The sequence below is a fragment of the Triturus cristatus genome, chromosome 2_1 (genome assembly GCF_964204655.1).
Source record: "Triturus cristatus chromosome 2_1, aTriCri1.1, whole genome shotgun sequence".
NCBI lineage: Eukaryota > Metazoa > Chordata > Amphibia > Caudata > Salamandridae > Triturus > Triturus cristatus.
The window spans coordinates 514,472,001-514,492,819 of NC_140581.1; the positions used below are offsets into that span (position 1 = coordinate 514,472,001).

The 20,819-nt window shown below is 45.2% G+C and overlaps 1 protein-coding gene across 7 annotated transcripts in view; it reads right to left on the bottom strand.

The window, feature by feature from the left end:
• Window positions 1-20,819, bottom strand: part of SSBP2 (single stranded DNA binding protein 2) — a 787,338-nt gene that overhangs the window by 116,639 nt on the left and 649,880 nt on the right. For 4 of the 7 annotated variants that reach the window (XM_085632415.1, XM_085632412.1, XM_085632413.1 and 1 more), the window contains 5 exons: window positions 18,119-18,178; window positions 17,957-18,023; window positions 17,729-17,799; window positions 12,426-12,517; window positions 10,373-10,421 (listed from right to left, as the gene is read on the bottom strand). In XM_085632415.1, the coding sequence (XP_085488541.1) occupies window positions 10,373-10,421; window positions 12,426-12,517; window positions 17,729-17,799; window positions 17,957-18,023; window positions 18,119-18,178 (339 nt within the window). The remainder of the gene's footprint in view (window positions 1-10,372; window positions 10,422-12,425; window positions 12,518-17,728; window positions 17,800-17,956; window positions 18,024-18,118; window positions 18,179-20,819) is intronic. The other 3 variants (XM_085632417.1, XM_085632414.1, XM_085632418.1) reach the window with 1 other exon arrangement.

A 20,819-nucleotide genomic window follows, 5' to 3' on the forward strand; every position in this document is an offset into this window, starting at 1 on the left:
ATAGCCAGAAACCAGTGTTAACATCAGAAAAAAAGTGGGGGTAACATAAGTGCAGATCCTACTCTCCTACAATGCTCATTATGTATGTTCGCGCACATAATGCTAATAAAAAATAGTTGATGAAAAATGAACAATATCCCACCCTGTATGGGGACAGTATATATGGAGGATCTGCAGACTGTGTGCATGTAACAGACCTCGTAAGGTATATTATAAACTTCACAATCTTTGATGAAGTATTGGTGTTTTTGGTATTACTGCGAAGAAGGTTTCTGCGGAAGGAGTTAATCTTTATGCACAATACAAAATTGATTAGGATATGTGTGATCGTTACATGCTTGTTTTATTATTGCCTGGGCCAACATCTTCAAGCAAGAGTAAGGACTGCAGAGCTTATGGTCACTGCCGCATGAAGAAAGAGGGGGCATAGAGGAAGACAACAGACTATATGGGGCATGATGGACTTTGATTGTTAGAAGTTTTCTGCTTTCTTTCCCAGTGGTTCATTGGAAAGTTAGTTTTGTTCACACGTTGAAGGCTGCTGTAAAAAATAAAATGAAGAAAAAACAGAGCACAATCCTAGCCTCTGTGTCCTTAGTAGAACTTGAAACTTTAACTTACTAGTGCTTGGAAATTTTACATTTCGTCGCTCACTATTGTGGTGGCTGGGCCTGCACTCCCTCAAGTTTGAGGTACACACATTATCAACATCAGTTGCAGATTGTCGCTGTTCCATCTTTCACCACTGTTTGTGAGTTATAAGGAGGGCTCCCAGTTGTATGGTAATAATTTTTATTACATTTCTTTCTGTATTTAGCCATATCTATTTTGTGTATAAAAGAAGTTGTAAAGCTGTACATTTCCATATTTACGTAACTGATACACACTCATACTTTGAGGAGTGTCTTGATTTATCTATGTTAAGCTGCCAAATATTTTATAACACTATTTCCACTAAATATTAGTATTATACCACAAAAATATGTTGGCATATGCCATTATTTAAAGAAATGTCATCCTGTTTTTCAATTTCCCATGCGGTCTATCTGCTCAGCTGTTCGGCTACAATTCCTGAAAGACAGCACGGAGAGTCACTTAAAAGAAGCACAATTATCTGATTTTATTCACTTTTAAAAACTAAAAGCAGACAGAAAACGCATTGTTTTCCGTCTATATTTATCTGTAAAAAAAATCAGTAAAAACTGAAAACAGGGAACCTTAGTTATAAGCAGCAGCACATGCGAGCAGAACACAATCACTGAAGGAGTTAGATTGTCTGATTTTATTTCAAGTTTAGCCAGTGTCATGTCTTAACCGTAGCCTTTTTATCAATACATGCATACTTCAGCCGAGGCCCACCTCTTCCCATCCTTTATCCACAGCTTTATGTTTGGAGCAAGTGTCGCTTTCCAGGTCATAGCTATTCATCTTTTGGCAAGGATTAAGGTAAAATCCATAAGCCTGTAAACATATTTAGTTTGTTTCGATCTCAGAAGTTGTTTTAACAAACATGTAAGTTGGTTTAGTGGTATATTTTTGTTTGTGAGTGACAATACTACTTTGAGTATTAGCTTCCAGTATCTCATGATCATAGAGCAGATCCATACCATGTGACTAAGATCAGCATCTAGTGAATGACCTCTTAGGCAGCCGGTATTCGTGCCAACATACATTTTGCCAATATGCGTAGGGGAAAGGTATGTTTGTTGGATGTAGTTAAATTGCATGCATTTTAGGCCTGGGTTTCTAGACACAGTTTTAGTGTATTCCAAACATTTCACCCATTGGTTGTCTGAGATAGTGTGACCTATTTGTGCTTTCTACTTCAGTGTCATTCCTATGTTCGTGTTTAGGTATTGTGACAGAATCCTGTTTTGCAATAGGATAATGGCTTTTTCTGCCCTGCCTGTGAGTAAGAGATGTAATGTAGCGGATATTGGAGGTCCAGTCTGGTCTGTCACCAAAGTATGCGAGGCAGCTCTGGTGATTGCATTGTGTTACAAGAAGTGACCGCCTGCTATCTGGAACTCCTCCCTCATTCTTGAATGTGTGCAGATATCGGTGTTCATGCAGGTCTTCCATACCGTTGAGGCTCTTGTTAGTAGGTCCACTGTCATGAATTTGGCTATCTCTGGTAATTTGGGCAAACACCACAGCTATTACCCCCTTGTAACAGGAGTGGGAAAGTGGATGATAGCCGCTGAGCATCCAACATCCAGCTTAATGTTGTGCAGTTGGGGAACACTGCCTGTAGGTCGTCGCTCTCTAAATTGGCATGGGTGGCCATTCAACTTATTACCCACTGCAGTTGCCTTGCTAGATAACCCCACATCAGAACCATTCCCTCCTTTGTAAAATTCAAAAGCCAACTCAAAATCTTGTTCCTCAACCGTTCCCTAGGGAGTGGATAGGATCAATCGGAGCAGCTAGCTGACACCGCGCACTGCTCCAACGCCAAGGCTCCGAAGGACTCCAAAGACTAAGTCTGTCCTGCACTGTTATTGTGTCACTCTTCTGTTTTGTGTTGTTGTGAATCTATGCAATGTTTCCTGCTGTAAAGCGCTCAGATACCCTACGGTCAGGCCAGCGCTATATAAAACTTCTTAAATAAATAACTAGCTACATAGTGAGTGGTGCTCAACCCTCCCCTGTGGATGGGACATGGTGCTCGAAGAATAGCCACTCGTATTCGCTGTGCTCTAGATTAGGCCGGTGAGTACCCCCTTCAGTTCATGAAAAAATTCTCAACTCGGTAGAACAGGTAGGACAGCAAAAAAAGTATAGAAATATGGGTAATACTAGCATTTCGGCTATTGCCACGCTGCCCATTTGGGACAATAGAAGCCTGTTCCAAAATAGAATCGCCCCGCCCCCAGATTGCTTTTAATAAGATGTTTAGTTGAGTGGTGAATCTGCAAGCCCAGATCTCTTAAAGTGTGAAACCTCCACTTGGGTATGGCAGATGTCACCCACAGCTGCTCATTTTCCACTAATGGCTGAACGAGAAAAGACAGCATTTTGACCGGCTTTGCTTTAATCCAGATATCATGCTGAAATCATCTAGTAAGTCCATTCCATCATTCAAACCAAGGTTGTCCCTATGCAAGTACAACAACGCATCATCTGCATACAAGGAAAATATATGCCCACCATTATTTTTTCATAACCACCATTCCAGAACTCTGTGATGTAAGAGGCAGGCTAGAGCATCTATGGCCATGGCACTTGATATTAGAGAGAGGGGGCATTCCCGTCTGGTTCCTCGATGTATGGCCCATTTGTTGGAAAAACCCTTACCCTGTCTGCACTCTGGCTAGGGGGTCTGTGTACAATATTGATCACGTACAAATATATATATTTTTTTATCTGAACTCATGCCCAACTTCCTGAATGCTGCCAGGAGTTCGGATCAATGCAAAGTATCAAAGGCCTTCTCTATGTCCAGGGAGGCCACCCAATAGGTGCGATTTCCTCTGGAGAGTCCATCCATGACATAATATAACCTCCTCAAGTTAATAAACATGTTCCTTCCCAGTACACAGCCATTCTGGTCAGGGTGGATCATCTCTGCCCCAATATGTAATAACTTATTGGCCATCCCACTCCTCAAAATATTGCAGTCCAAGTTTAAGAGAGAAAGCGCACATCCAAAAGATCTCAACTTTTTCCTTGCACCAATATATTGTAAAAGACCTAGGACCACTTAACAGCACATTCGCTAGCAGTAACAAAACTAAGGTCCACATCATAATTATGACAGCAAAAAAGCAAATTAGGTTTAGTACATTTTGGCTTAAAACAACTATCATGGGGGTGGCTAAAAGGAAGCATGGCCCAGGTGCTACACCGCATGTATAGCTCCTGACTCCTAATGCAGTCCAGCCAGCCTTGTTTCTCCCTCCCAAACTTCCCTACCCCCATGAAATCATCATAAGCAGTGCAAAAGACCTTACGGTGACTGAGGCATATCTAGCTATTCTACCAGATGTACGAGTTACTTACCTTCGGTAACAATGTATCTGGTAGAGACGATCCTAGCCACAGATTCCTTCACGTAGAATTATCCCCAGGCGTGAGACTGGATCCGGAAACTTTTTTGCCACAGCATACCTGCGCGCTGGGGGCGGGGCGACCACGCGACTCCACCCAGGCGTCGTCCGCGTAAGTGACATCAGTGAGGTCACATAAGACCCGCCCGGCGCGCCTACATCAGTTTTCTTCGGAGAACTTTTCCACACCACAACGCAGAACCACCAGATAAACTGTGGAAGCATGGGAACAGTGTGCGAAGAGCAGAAAAATTGGAAAGAAACGGTGACTAACAACAAGACCAGAGTAGTGCCAACACCGCAGAACCCAAGGGCAGGGAAAAAAGAAAGAAGAACAAGCAGAAAACTGCGCAGTCACCCTGCCAGCACATAGACAACCTCCCATCCCTGTGCCCCGGAGGCAAGAACATGCGTTATAGTCATGGCACACGTAGCAAAATCACCCCCCCCCCCCCCCCCCCCATCCTGAGCAAGGAATGGGACCAGTCCCAAGACAGACAGGGACAACAAACCTCCAAGCCACCCCAACCTAGAGAGCAACCACCCCCAAGGGACAAGGGCAAGACAAGGCCAGATGACCCTTAATCAGAGGATAGCAATGGAAGGAAGGGAGGGGAGGGAGGACAGGGATAGAAAGCAATCCTCCCCAAACCTGGAGTAGCCAGAGCAGCAGGGCACTGGAGCACCAGAACCCCATCCTCCAAGGGAGGAATGAACCGCCCCCAGACGGAGCCACCCATCAGGAACAAGGAAGGCACTCACAGGAGACACAGCCCCCCACCGGGAAGTGAGTACCGAAGACAAACCCAAGGGTCCTCGCAGAATAGGGGAGGAAGGGTGGACCGTGAAGGAATCTGCAGCTAGAATCGTCTCTACAAGATACATCGTTACCAAAGGTAAGTAACTCGTACATCTGATAGAGACTACTAGCCACAGATTCCTTCACGTAGAATAGATACCCTAGCAATACCCCCTGGGAAGGAGGGTCTGCAAAAGGACCCCACCAGCCAATGCAGAACAGAGGACCCCACAGGGGACCAGATCTGTGAACCAGATAGAACCTCCCCCCTGCCAGGCCAAGGGAAAGAAGGCTGAAGAGGCTCGTACACTCACAGTAGAGGAACCAAGGGCAAGGACAGAGGCCGAAGCACCCTACTCCCCCACAAGGCAACATAGCTTCCGCCCAATGCCAAGACAGGAAAAGCAGAAGAAAAAGAAGAAGAAGCCTAGAGGGCCCAAGGAAAATAAGGAAAAGAAGGCGAACCCACTCCAGATGGAGAGCAGCCTGCCAGCCAGAACAGCGCCGGCAGTCAAAGCCAGAATCAAGAAGAACAGCCCGAGGCCCCAGGAAGGCCGAGTAGGCGACGCCCGGCAAGGGAGACACAGGATCATCCCAGACCTCAAGACAGGAGCAGGGAGAGGAGGAGATGCCCGGGCCACCACTGCGAGTGGCCGCACACGCGACCTCAGGAAGCAAAAGCAACCTACCTAAACGCCATGGAGAACAGGCACCCGAAGGCGACCAGAACCCTCTAGCAGAGCGCAAGCCATATGACAGCTACCACTACCCCACATAGGGTACGTTAAGTCCCAAGATAAGGGAACCCTCTTTGGAAGAACTTCCGCAGCAGAGGAAAAAACAAAAGAGCCACGGGGAAAAAAACACCCCGCTGAAGGCTTGACAAGCAGCCCAAGCAAAGCAGAAGGCCCAATCTCAGGGCCAAGCCTGCGCAACAACTCCTGCAGAACCACACACAATCAACACAAGGGCCGTCTAGCAGCCAACAATGCCAAAGTCCCAAGGAAAGACGTAAACGGCCAGAAAACACACTGCACAGCCAGAACAGCCAGCTTAAGAAGGCCCAGAATCAACCCACTCAGACGTCACGGAGGAGGGGACAGAGGAGGAGGAGTATAAGGCGGAGGAGGAGGACGGAGCCCTGCCAAGTGCCTTTGGATGGCGGTGTCGGCCGGGGCATGGAACAACAGCGCCATCAAACGGAACGTCGGTGAGTCGCTCCCAAATATTCTCAGGGAATACTCCGTCCCGAAGCCAAGCATGGCAACAGAGAGCGACTGAGGATGCCATGGCCGGCCCGGCCCAGCACCTAAGAGATGTTCAGAGTTGAGCGGCGAATAAACGCTGCAAGCCCCCAGCCATCCAATGCATGATGCCGCAAGTCCACCAGGCCAGACTCCTGGGACGCTGTAGATCCCAGAGACTCAACTGAGTCCCACAAACAGGAGGAGGGCCTAGCCAGCACACACAAGGTGTTAAGGGCCCGCAGGGCTGCGCTGGTCGAGGTGAACATGTTGCGTCACCAAGAGTCCAGCCAGCGGGCCTCTCGAGACGGCGGAGTCAACAGTGGCGGCAGGGAGGGAAAAGAAGTCTGCAAAAGGGGGCTGGCAGCTGAGGGGTGAAGGGAAAGACACGCCGGGTCACGCGGCACCGGAGATCCTAAAGGCACCGGGTCCCCTGAGGCAGGACGCCTCCAAGCCCCAGTCAAGGAAGGAAGGAGCAAACCTTCAAAGGAATGTAAGATTTCCCTCCCACCAGAGCCCTGGTGGAGGACCTCCGATAGATGGTCCGCCGGAAAGTGAGCCACCGGGTCACCCATGCGCAGAATGCCCACAGCCGTGGACATGGCGTGAGCGTAGGGCCCCGCGGTGAAGAAAGCAGCTCCTCTGTGGGTGGCGGCTGCAAACTAAGGCGGCCGTCCCCGAGGCCAAGCGGGGCGGGCAAGGGCCAGACCTGGAAGTCAGAAGGAGCCGAAGAATGAGGGACCTGCCCCTCTTCCGACCAACACCTCTGCCCCAGAAAGGGCGGGGAGCCGCCCTTCGCCACCGGTGAAAAAGATACCACACGGCGACCAGTCTCCGGGGAGGACGACCCCAATATACAGCCTGCCTCCGGAGAAGGAGAGTCCGAAGACGAATCCGCGGTATGACCCCTGCGTGGAGCCGTAGAGTCCGCTGCTTGAGGTAGGACATCAGCACCAGCTTGCGTCACCGGACAAGGTACCTCCAAGTCACCCCGCACCGGGGACCGGAGCGGAGACAGGAGTAGAGCTGGAGCCGCACCGGTCCCGGAGTGACGCCGACCCGACCCCCGCCAAGGCAGCCACTTGCGTGTGGGAATGAGATGGGCCCGGGGAGTGGCACGAAGCCCTCCGCCAGCTGCGGCCCAGAATGAGGCGAAGATCGCTCGATAACCCATGTGGTGGTGCCAGGGACGATTCGCCCTGTGACGGAGACAGCCGCTTGTGGGGAGGGACGAGAAGGGCCCGGAGAGGGACAAGGGGTCTTCCCTCGGCCTCGACCCGGAGCGGGATGAGGAGGGTCCACCGACCCCTGAGGTTCCGCACGGTCCAGCTGCTCCTGGCACCATAGCGGCGTTACCTCGGCCTTAGACAGGACCACCTTGTCAAAGGACCGAGTGGGGCTCGGGGATGCGACCCGAGCCCCGGCGACCTCCCGTGACATCACAGGGACCCCCGCGGGAGTTTGCAGCGAGGCAGAGACGCCGTGGCCTGAAGGAGGTGCCCCAGAGGAGCCACACCCCAACAGTACAACATTCTTCAAACCTGGATCCGAACCAGTCGGCGCCGGAGCCACCGGCGCCGCCGCAGAGGGCCCTGCGCAGAGCGAGGGATCCGCCGACGCCCCAGGAGGGGAAGGAGGGGGAGACTCCAGCGAGGCCTGCAAAACCGCCGCGTATGTCTCCATTTGGACTCTCGACGCCCCAACACCGGGAAACGGTGGATAGGACGACACGCGGGCCGCATCACCCGCGGAGAGTCCACGCCCCCGGTAGGCCAGAAACCAGCCCCCGGGGACAAACTGCGACACTTACCCACCGGGGAGCGACGCTCACGTGACTTCGGAGAAGGGCGAGGATGACGACCACGGCCGTATCTGAAGCCGTCTGCCGAAGCAAACCGAGGGGAGGATGTCGACCTGGAGAGACGCGCCGAGAGAAGTTTCATCCGGCGCTGCCGCCGCGACTTCGGCTTCAACTGTTGGCACGCCGTACAATCTGTGGTGCCGTGATCCTCCCCCAAACAACACATACAAATGAGGTGAGGGTCCGTCGCCGACATAAGATGCCCACAAGACGTGCAAGTCTTAAAGCCCGAAGGCATTCGCACACTGTTCCACCAAAAGAAATGGAAGAAAAAAGGGGGGCCCTAACAGGCCTGTAGCAAGGATCAGATCCACGTTGCACGCAGAAAAGGAAAATACTGACGTAGGCGCGCCGGGGCAGGTCTTATGTGACCTCGCTGACGTCACGTACGCGGACGACGCCCGGGCGGAGTCGCGTGATGCCGCCCCCGGCACGCAGGGATGCTGTGGCAAAAAAGTTTCTGGATCCAGTCTCATGCCTGGGGATAATTCTAAGTGAAGGAATCTGCGGCTAGTAGTCTCTATCAGATAATCTCACCCAAGGTCATGGGTGTAAAAAGTGGATCATCTCCTCCCTCATACACAGATTCAACCCCATCTGAACCATCATCTCAGTCAAGATGGCAAGTGCCGGTTTGGGCTATTCTGCTGCTGCATTTCAACCACTATGCATGCCCTCCGCTCTGCTTGTTCTATTGTAGGCTCACTGGAAGCCTGTCTCCTGTTGCACCATCTACGGAGTTTCATATGCCATCCTCTGGCTTCTCAGTCACTGAAGTCTGCTGGTGGAGTGTGGCTCTGTGATTCCTTCCATAAAAAAGACCAGGCCTCAGTGACTGCTGAGAAGTGGGATGCGTCACTGTCAATCACTTAATTTTGCAGGGTAAAACAAGGCATATTTAATGGCAAGTTGACAACTGCTTCGGGATGCTCGTGAAGGCTCCACAATGCCTTTGTACCACCTTTGCATAATCTGAGAACATTTTCACTTTCTTTCCATCTATGGCAAAATATAGTCCCCGTCTCTGTAGTTTAGTTGTCTATCTACCATGGGCCTTGGGAGTGTGTGTGTGTGTGTGTGTGTGGGGGGGGGGGGCTGGAGGGGTCGCGGAGGAGTTGGGGGACTCTGCCACCCAGGACCAACTGTGACAGCCAGTCCTCTAGGAATAGTTTGGCACTTGGACCTTCTTGCCCTCTCTGCACCTGAACCTGAACCACTCTTCCGCTGCAACAGTCAGCTTTCAGAACTCATTTCAGACCTTGAACTTATTGCTGCCATTCAGATAATGCTGGCCTTCCATCTGAAGGCTAGAGTCATTTTTGGTAACCCCGTCAGCCAACTTCCCGTGGTCTACTCTCAGAATCCCAACATCTGGGGCAACCACATCATTCTTGCCTTCTAATGCAGTCTTGGAGTCATTTGTCACTCCAAGTGTCCTGTCACTGTGCTCATCTAGGGACATTTATGTGCGTTTTAAGGAGCCTCTCAGTTCTTTGTCTTCCTTTTGCCTTATCTTAAGATCCTCTCTGGGTAGTAGTGGCCTAGCTGGTTTTGATCATACCATGTTTTTGATAAAGATACTGGGCCTCCATGAATTATTAATAGGCATCCCCGATGGTGCTGACCCAATAACAATGGCGTTTGACTAGAGGGCCAATCATGTAGTGCCCCTGATGTGCCCCCAGCACCCGAGAAATCTGGGGCAGTTGAGGGAGCCAACTCAGCTCCTCTGTTAACATCTCCCCAGAGATCTATCCTGGAGGTGTGGCAAATAGGTTCACATAGCAGTGGGATATAGCTATTGGTAAAGGTAACTTGGAAGAATCGCAATCATCTACATAACATGTGGAAAGTAGAGATATAGTGTAGTTTGGTTACATTGTGTAGGCAAACGGGGCAGGGTGGAGTAGAAAGGCAGAGTGCTGCAATGTAGATATGGGTTTTTGCCACAGAAGGCACAACATTGCTACCTCTAAATAGTCACTAGTTCTCCGCACTCAACCAGCACAAGAACATTTATGCAATGAGTTTCACATGATAAGTATACATGCACTATAACAAGATATGATTATGGTAACTGTAAAAGTACATCAGAGGAGGAGCATCTGTTACAGAGATCTACTTAACCTGCAGGTCAAGATTTACAGATCCTGCTAGGGTACTCTTTCAGCCTTATAGAGTTGATCCACTGCCTTCCAATAACTTGGGTATTTGGAACATCAAAGAAACTACTTATTGTTCACAGTGCACAACACAATGGCTAATATGCATTACACATGGTAAAAAACACTGGATGGGAAAATATAAAAAGTTGATAAATGGAAAGGGCATATCCGGAAATAAAATTATATTGTTTTTCTCTTTTGCAGTTTAAGTGAAATGCCAGGTCTACAACTCTAATATATGAAATTTGCCTTACCGAGTTGGCATTGTTTGGGTTTGGCCACGGTCTACCACCTCCTGGGCCCCTGTAAAATAAAGAAAGGTAGTTTATTTGATGTTCTCATGCATGCACAAGCATTGTGCATGTGGAGCAAAAGTTTCATACCCATGAAATGTAACATTCCTCTTCAAAAGCATTGCTGAAGCTAGAACCTGCTAACACTGTCTGAAGGATTCAATAGGCACCCTAAAAAGGAGCACTTAATTTAACCCTATATAAAAAGACGAAATGCTCAATATTTGACATTTGAGACAAAGATGGCAGAGCCAACCTACATGGTGCCCACATTCATTGGTATTCTTCTTACCTGCACTTGTTATTACTAGTTAACAGAACAAATAATAACATACATCAAATGTATGACTTTGCATAATGTCCTGGTGGAAGGTTTTTATTGTTCCTTTCAAAAGAAGGGGCTGTGTGCAGAAGGTCAGTAGATCAGAATTGATCAACCAAGATGTGGATTGTGAAAAGACTTTTCAGATACATTCTCTTCAGCTACATTTTAAACCTGCAGATTGGAAGTGTAATGAAGCATGACACAGAAAAACATGCCAAGTAAATGTACCAGGCCGGTATTTCCTGGTCACCATGCTTCACAAAAACCAGAATGCAAATTAGTTGCATTTGGAGTTTAAGTGTCTATATGAACTTGCAAGAAGTTGTTGTAGAGTCTTCCCTGGAAGAGCTCTTATTAGTGGGCCTCCACTTAAGTTACTCCAATAGCATCATACTGATGAATGGAACATTAAGTAGCATCCAGAGTAGAAAGTTCAGAGCTGGCCAACAAATCTGAAAATTCCCCTTGCGGGCTAAAGCTACTGATATGGGTACTGTGACGGGCTTAAAAGTGTAGAAATCTCTGGCTGGCGACTCCCCGATCCCCTGGCGCGCCTTCTCCTGGTGGGCAGCACTGCATATACAACTCACTCCTCGCTACTTTGTAAGCTGTAGCAGTATCATGTTGATCAGCAGATCTATCCTGGTCTCTCTATGCCACCCCTCTTCCCTTCCAAAGGGAAAATGTAAGCGCTTAAACCTTCAAAATGTAGAAAAAATAAATGTTCATTTTTTTCCCACTTTTCTGCAGCAATGGGGGTCTCATTCCACCTCCATAGTTCTGCAATGATAACCAAGGGTCTGACTACCACATGACAAAATCTAAAAAAAGAAAACCAAAGAGGGGGAAAGAAAAAACAGTAAGTTAATGGACTTTCTCAAAACAATGAACTGGCCTACGCCGGAGTAACACACTCTTTGAGGAGTTCTCAATCTGAATTGCTGTGCAAGTTGATATTCAAAGTCTTCTCAGCTATTAACATGACTTCTATTTCAATTTTGGGAAAGAAGAGGAAGAAAGGCACCCAGTGAAAGACAGCCCGCTGAAAAAAACGTCTGCTGTCCCACAGTGAGGGCAGTTCATCATTTGTAAAGAGGGTAGGGATTGCTAAACACTTTATTGCTCTTACTTATAGGGCAATAACTAACCTACCCTCATTAAGAGGCCCTCGCCTGGGCGTGAGCATGTAACTATGGAGGAGGGTAATGAACAGTCATTTTTGCCGCCGGTGCAGGCTACTGCACTGAACTACAGTTAGAGGGTCAATATCCAACTACAGACCTGGAAGACGAGCAGTCTAAGGCTTATTAAGATCATAGCAAGAAGCACGCGGTGTCTGCACCACGTAAAGAAATCTCTGTAAGTCCAGCATTGCAGCAGTGAAAATCACCAATTGGTCAATGTGAGCAAGGCTATTGTTAAAAAGAAAGATACTTCTCTTTAGGCTTTCAAGCAGCTTTGTTAGCAGTGACATTGAATTATAACAAAATACTTAGTCTGTCTGAAAACATACAATCTAGGCGAGTTTTTCCTCAAGCCACACGCTGGTTTTGTTTTCTAGTGCTGAATCAGACTAGTGAGGCAGAATATGAACAGATGGGAAGGAGGCAAAAGCAGGGGGGCGAGGTACAACAGAAACAACAGTGCACATTTAAAATATTCTAGTTATGTACAAAGATGCTTGCTTACATGTTCATCCCCGGCATCCCAGGTCCACCTAAAGCATTCAATGGGGGTCTCATTCCACCTCCATAGTTCTGCAATGATAACCAAGGGTCAGACTACCACAAAACAAAAAAAACAAAACCAAAGAGGGGGAAAGAAAGGACAGTAAGTTAATGGACTTTCTCAAAACAATGGAATGGCCAACGCCTGAGTAACAAACTCTTTGAGGAGTTCTCAATCTGAATTGCTGTGCAAGTTGATATTCAAAGTCTTCTCAGCTATTAACATGAATCATTCATGCTCTACTTATTGCTCACAAGAACTTCTTTTTTTAAAAATATCTTCATTTATTTTGTTACAGAACATTTGTTGCATAGACTATACGGCTGATATCGAGGATGTTATCCAATTCAACAATCGTGTTATGCTCGCTAACCATTAGTCTCATTACAATATTGCATAACAAACAAAAAACAAAAAATAAATGCTTTTTGATTGGAGGATAGTCGTGCACACAAATGTTACACAGAGCATTCGTGTCATTGATGGTACTGGAATCTTGTGTCACCACAATAGCTTCTTTTGGTGGGCTACTAACCCTGCTCAATTTGAACCAATGGTTGTCGGTGGTAGCCACCGTCGCTTATTTTTGTGGGTTAGCACTTATTTTTCAGCATTAGATTTTTACCGAGAGCAAGAGAGGGATAAACACAAACGTGAAAGGATGGAGGAAGAAAAACTGGAAAACCCGTCCTAAAGAGAGAAAACAAACATTCTAAGATGAGATAAAGGGGCAGGCAATGTCTAGCAGTCGATTAAAGGGGCATGAGGTGGGTTTAAGACTATGCACCCTTGGTATTCGGTAAGCTTGCATTCAACTGCACGGGCCGCAGGCTTTAAAGCAGAGCTTCGAGCACCAGCAATTTCTTTTACAAGTTAAGCACGGGCTAACAACTAATTCTACTTCTTTTACATTTTCTATGTCTGTACCAAATTATGAGCATTCATTGAGGCTACATTTCCACAGTTTGTTGTGAGATAGCATGCCCCTGTTTATCTCGGTCAGTTTCTTATGGTGGTCCGTCATCTGATTTCTTATCATTTAACTTCCGTTCTAACTCGACTAAGCTCTACGCATGCATCTATACTACTACATCTGGGGAACAATGAAGGAATGGTGGAGTATAGTCTACTCATTCTGAGGGGGATCATTTGTGGCTGGTGCAGGCGATTACACTTCCTGGATATTCGAGGAGTAGACAACAATCCATTTCAATTCAGCATCCCAGTCTAATTCCGCTTTTATTGTTAGGTTTCAAGCCTTTCAAATTTCCATTAGAGGCATCTGTTAAAGTCTTCTCTCCTTCCCTATGGTGAATAAGTTTTGCATTAAAATGCGTGGGGATGGCTCTCCAAGGACACATTCAGATTAAGAGTACACCATAACAGCAACTCCAGTGTAAAAGCTGTTTATGTATGCATCCTTGACACAGGAACCTAACTTACCATTAACGAGCAATTGTTGACCTGTTTTGGAATTCTAGCAGTACGCCCGTTTCTCCTCTATAAGCCTCTAACAGTGATCTATTGCCCGTCTCCTTTGTTGAAGAACTAGTTTCCATGCCATCTCCACCGAGCATCTAAAATGAATGGAGCAGGCACAAAGTTCGAGGTCCGGCACCTCCAGACCTCCTTCCACTTTTGGCAACTGAAGAGTTCTAAGCACAACACTCCTTCAGCTAGATTGCCACATCAGCTTGCATAGTAAACCATTTAGCTCCTTAAACAAGGTGGCTCTTACTATGACTGCCAGGTTCGCAAAGTAGTAAGCATTCTCAGTAATACCAGCCTTTTTGACAGAGCAAATCGACCCACTGTCGGGGGCAATCATTTTTTTCCCATAAACAGAGATCGCAAACATCATGTTCCCAACCATCACATCGTTCTCCCTTGGCCTTCCAAGGTAGTGGAACATGCCCGTCTCCCATTTAAAGGACATTTTGGGTGGTGGTTCATTACATGGGTCTGATATTGGTCTTATCAGGATATTGCAGAGTTATCCCAATTCCCCTGAAGGCCTGTACTACAGCTCTAATAGGTAGGATTTAACCCTGAAGTTATGTTGTTTAAGAACATCATCCACATAGAACATTATGCTCCTCACCCCAGTTACCTCAATAACTAATTTCATGTTTGCTTCTGATTATGTTGACCAGTTGCTAATGCAAATAGGGGAGGTGACAAGGTTCCTAGTGCACCTATAGACCTCCCATGGTTCAGGTATTAACTGCCCTGCTCAGATGGTGGTATTAGAATACAGTAGCTTGATCCAAGCAAGAAAGGCATCGCTAGTTCTCTTGAGAACTAGCAGCAATTACTCCAACGTAAGCATATCGTTTTTTCTCCAGGTCAATGGAGATTATTCCTCGTAAGCCGTTAAATTCAGACGCGTCATACAGTATACGGAAAACACGTCTAATGTTCACAGTGTATTTCGTCCTGAAATAAATCTGATCAACACACATTACATCTGGCAGTAGCATACTGGCTAATAATTAACCTAGAATTTTGCAACAAGTGTTCACAATTGACAAAGGATGATGGGAATTCATATTGATCGTCTCTCGCTTGGGTTTAGGAATGATAATATTATTGCTTCATTAGTGGTGTGTGGCAACCTTGCTTCATTGTGTAACTCGGCTAGATGGGGGGTCAGCAAGTCAATGCATCTTTCACAGAACTAGAACAGGAGGCATCAGATCATGGCGTCTTTCCACCTGACAATTTAGCTATAACTTTTCTGATCTCATGTGCTGCTATGAGGGCATTAACCATATTATACTGCCATCAACAGTCTTTTATTTCTGTGATTTTTGTGTCTGCACAAGCATAATACTATGTGCAAATCCAGCGTTAATTGCACTGTGTGTGCATTACAATGTCCCAGTGACACTCCTGAGCTGCGTTATAAGAGAGCCCTCGTGTCAGATCCTATTGATCATGCCAATAGCCAACCAATGTTGTCATCTTCATTGTGTATTCTCACTGCATACTCTTTCTAATCAAGACAACGCAGCCCTTTTGCGCACTTCATTGGGTTCTGTACTTCTCGTGAGTACATCTGCCGGGCTACCATCGGTTGTCAGAGTATGTTGTTCACGTAGTAAATTCATCTGCTATCTTGTGTGCTCCACCATGCACAGGACAGCTTCATGCGATCCCTACCACCTTGTTTAGGGCCTGGCACTCTATCACTGCATTCTAGGTAGAAGGATGCGAATTCTCTTTGAAGGTATTTCTAAACGCTGCATCTTCTGGCACCAGGGAAGAGTTGGAGTGCACACCCTTTCAGTGTCACAAAAGAGGGTCATGGTCTGAGGGTTCCACAATTGTGTCTGTGACTGGTTCAAAGCATCCGATCCCAGCACCTCTAGTGTATAAGCCATACAGGTATATATATGAATACTGACACTTAATGGGCTATTTAGTTGCAAAGCATCCAACGGGTTCCAGTTTGCAGACCAAGCCATATATTCTTTTGCCAAAGTCAGGGTAGGGGAATGAGGTAAAGCTGGGTGTGGTGTGTAGAGCATGAGGTAAGCTTCTCGAAAGAGCCTCTTAACCACTAAAATGTAGTGCTTGTACTACACGCAAATGTTAATTCAGAAACAATTTTACATCTTGCAAGTCCTGTGCTCAAGCAAGTTCTTTGCCTGCTCTTACTATAGCACTGCACTGAGTGCAGCTAAGGCACAATCCACTGTGTATTGATCTTCACACACAAAAACAAACCATGTTGAACTCTATAGGCAAGTCGTTAGGATTATCTTCGGCATTTGTGTAGCGATGACCAAAATATGAAAAATTAAATTCTTATTTATAATATTAGGGTAAGAATAATACACTGAAAATAGAAGAGAAATTGAGGGCAGGACAAAACAATGACAAAAAATGGTTTCAATCTTTCAGGAAATCAGTTTTCTTCTGTGGGTAAGAGGTAGATATCAACAGTAATTCATCATTTCAGCTTCATGTGAACAATAGGAGAAGGAAATATGCCACACCCACCAAACTTGCTAAAGCACACTTTCCGGTCTTTTGTTCCTTTGAACTTTACCAATTAACATAACAAAACCCATGTATTCACAAAGCGCACGTTCACCCCTTTGGGCATCATGGCGCTGAATAATGGGTGTTTATTGCTACACAATTCAATGGTACCACATTTTATCAACCTCGGAAGAATGACCGGCTGAGTGGACCCACTGAAATTTAACCTGTGAGCATGTGGTCAAACATAGATTTCTGGAGTGGATGCATTAGTCCACTGAGCCACCAGGCTCAGTTAAGGTAAGGTGTTCACTTGAAGCAATAATCTACAAGGTGAAACGATATTGTTAATCAAAAGTTCTCTCCACTAATTACAACTTTTTCAAGGAAGCTTTCTGTTTGGGTAACAGAATTCTAGCACAGGGGCAGGAATCTTTAAAAAAACGAAGTCATACAATTTTTGTTATTCCAAAACTTCAGTTTCTAAAACAATTTACCAAACAGATGGTATATATTAGCTGCAGCAATATATTAAGAATCGGAAGTTCTTTCCTAAAACTCTTAGAGAGCATTTTTTTTTTTCAATAAGAGGTTGTGTCTAAATCTTTTAAACATTTCACATAATCTTATGCACAATGATTTGACAAACAGAATCAGCATTCAAAAAGGCTGCGTGGATAAATAGCTCATCACGAATATTCGTGTCTCTATGACAGAAAAAGTTTGATAGTTTTAACAATACTTGTGTTAATTAACTGCAACATTTATAAACTGAAACAAAGCCAAATGAATTCCAACCATTCTTATACGATCAAACCTGGTTTCACGCAAAATTACTTTTTACAACACAACTATGACGTAATTAGTACCATCAGCCTTTTATTTTTTTTTAAACTATCTGCCAATTTTCAAATTGTTATATTATGTCTAGTAAGTGAGCCTTTTTTACATGACATGCTATATCCATACTATTGTATAATCATATCTTTGTGGATGCTAGGCTTTTCGGATTGATGTTTAACTATTTTGCGTGCATTAGGAAGAGTGCAAATTGTTTTTCCATAACAAAATGCCCTCACAGCCAGAAGAAATTCTTTGAGCTCTCATAGTAAGTTATAATCATTTGAAAAGCCATGTAGAACTTGTTCTACCTTTGATTTTTTTTATTTAATCTCGAAAGAAGGCCTAGCTGTAATGCTCCTTCAGTGATTCTGGCCAGAGACCATAGACCTTTCCACTACTAGAGGCAGAGCGAGTGTGGTGGGCCTACAACATACCTGTGGTCCTAGGGGAACCATTCCTCGAGGAGCTGTCATTCTCTGCATTGGCCCGCCCATGTTTGGATGTCCTAAAAAAAAAAAAAGACATGTACAACTTTAAAAGGGTTGCTTTCATTTAAATTCAACTGTAAAAAAGCACATGCTTTGCAGTGTTTCTGGTTTACAATGTACAATGAAACTTCTCCATCTCATGATTAACATAAATCTCGCACACAGCCACTACACCTTGTTGCCGCGTCGGATCCATCCCGCTAGGAAGTAATGTCTGGCTCCCAGGAACACCACCGAGTCCCTGCAAGCATGCAAAGGAGGACAGCATTAGGAAGACCCTCCTGCCTACTCTCGGATCAGATAAATGAACACAGCACACGTGACAAGGGTACCTACCTGATTAGGTATTCTTAAGGGTGGCCTTGGGCCGCCAGGATATCGTGGGGACATAAATGGCTGTGAAAAGAGAACACAATAACACGTCACATCCGGAAACAGACCTGTCAGCGTACTCAGCCTACAAATATATTAACGATTATAATCAGGAACAAATACGAGGATATAAAAAGCAATATCTATATGTTTTTTATAACCTGGATAACTGCATTTTTCTAGTTGCTATTTTAAAAGTGTGCTGCTGCTCTTGTGATTTAACAAATTATTTTTTATGTAACTAACATTAAAATACAACGGAGAAGTTACGTTAAAGGCCCACTCATTGAGCACAAGACTTAAGATTCGACAGAAATAGGGCACAGTTCTGCTACAGCTGCAGACTTCAAAAAGAAGAACTCATCTAGGAGTCACAAAGGAGCCACTTAAGTGCAAATCCACTTAAATGCGATTGCGGTGTTATCTGTAGAATACAAGTATTCAGCATTCCCTTCCATAAATATTTGAGCATATTTCAACAAAAACGAAATTGTGTTTCGAACACATCATTCAAAAGTTAGTAAAGTCACTGCACATGGGATGCAGCAGTGCTCCATTACGATTTGTAAAGGTTAAATCATGGTCAACTCTCAGCTGATGGCTTCTGTAATAAGGAATTAAACGGCCTGACAAGTTAGCAAGATTTGAGTAAAATAATGTCTTCCGATACTGAAAGAGTGACATAATAGTGCCATAAATGATGTTGCATAGTCTGCTGCATAATGCCAGTGACCCAGCTTAAGTGAGTTGAATTGTTTCCAAATAGGCCCCGATTCTCAGTACTGAATGATATGTTGGAAATAACGTAGCTCTTACACCAAGGGCACATACTTAATATTATAGAACATTAAATTACTGAAACCAAGCACACTATTGCTTTCATAAAACAAATTCATCAAAAAATTGTGTGTCCATGGTCTATCACAAGTAGTGGCTGCAATGTCCACCTACAGGGTTATTGCTTTTCCCAAAATGTACATTAATTCGGCACAAAAAGGCTCAGAAGCAGATTTGATAAATATATATTCATGGTAAGAACATGCGGTCACATCGTGATAAAATCTCTGTTGCATTCAATGGCTTTCATTTACTACTTTCAAGAGCACTTGTACACTTAGTGCTACCCCATGAAAAAGAGAAGACAACCTACAACACCACAGGAATGGCCCGCCTTTGCTTTACACGTTTACATATGAAAATGCCTTTAGTCAACTAAAGGTTCCGTTCTAATATTAAGGTTTTCTTTGTAAGGTAAGGTCCCTCTGTCCTTCTCGGCATATGGTACGATTGTATCTGGGTAATGTATGGTCCCCATGGCTTGAACAAGTACTAGCCCGGTCCCTTCTAAAGAAACCATTGGCAGAGGTTATATTTTTCAGAAACTACCAGCTCATCGTGTTGCTTACCTTCCCCAATTAAGATATTAGAAAAGGAGGTAAACGCACAACTTTCAACATTTCTGGAAAAGGGGATCTTTGATTCATCACAATCAGATTTCTGTGCATATCACAGCACAGATACAGACCTAGTTATCCATTTAGAGGATGTGTTTATCCAAGCATATTACAGTCACACTGTGGCCCTGGTCCTACTTGACCTGCTGGTGGCCTTAGATATGATGTCCTATAAAATGTTTCTGAACGCCTTTCGCAGGCGGGTTTTGAACACAAGGCCATTGACTGAATATCTTCATACCTTCAGGATCATTCCCAGGCAATATATGTTCCTCCATTCAGATCCACGTTCAGGACACTGGTTCCACAAGGATTGGACCTTAGCCCTAAATTATTTACAATATATGTTCACCCACTACCCAGACTAATACACTCCATGGCCTGTCATTCATGACCTATGCTTACAACTCACAATTCCTAATCAATCTTTAGAATCCCCTAGGTAATGCCTGTTCTACATTTCAACATTGCTCCTCACTATAATTTTTCAAACCTTAATACAGAACGAACGGAAATACTTCCTCTGGGCAAACAGATGTCCTCTAGGACCCCTGGCTGGCATCCAGAAATTCTTGTTCCATAGCTCCCACCTGTGTCAATGTCGGAAATATTGGCTTCTCGCTCGATCCAAAACTTACTTTTGTGGCGGTTTGTTTTATATCAACTAGGACCTTTACGCAAGATCTAGCCCTTCCTACCCTCTACTACCATATATACAGTGGTTCCAACCTTTATTTTATCAATATTGTATTACTGTAATGTACTGTATCTGGCAGTCACGTTCCAATTACTTTCCTGCCTTCAACACATTCAGAACTTAGCTGTCCATCTCATTGTTAACCTGCCACAACACGCCCTCATTTCCTCATTTTGCATCTATCTCCAAAGGCCCCAGCCCCTTGGAGACTTGTTTTTGAAGGCCTGTGCAAGGCTCATTGTCCAATTCATGCACAGATTCCATCTATTTACGCACCAAGTTGTCTTCTCATAAACCCCTGCAAACTCTGAGATCTTATTCCAAAATTAAACTCTCTGTCCCTCAGATTAGATGCCAAAGGGTTGGCGACCACTTATTTCCCTATCGGTTACCAAAACACTGGAATGCTTAACAATTATCCAGACTTTCGAAAAAGATCTAAAATCCTAGCTATTCTTGCAAACTTCTTGCATGTTCTGAATGCACCCCTCAGTCTCCTTCAGCATCTTTCCTT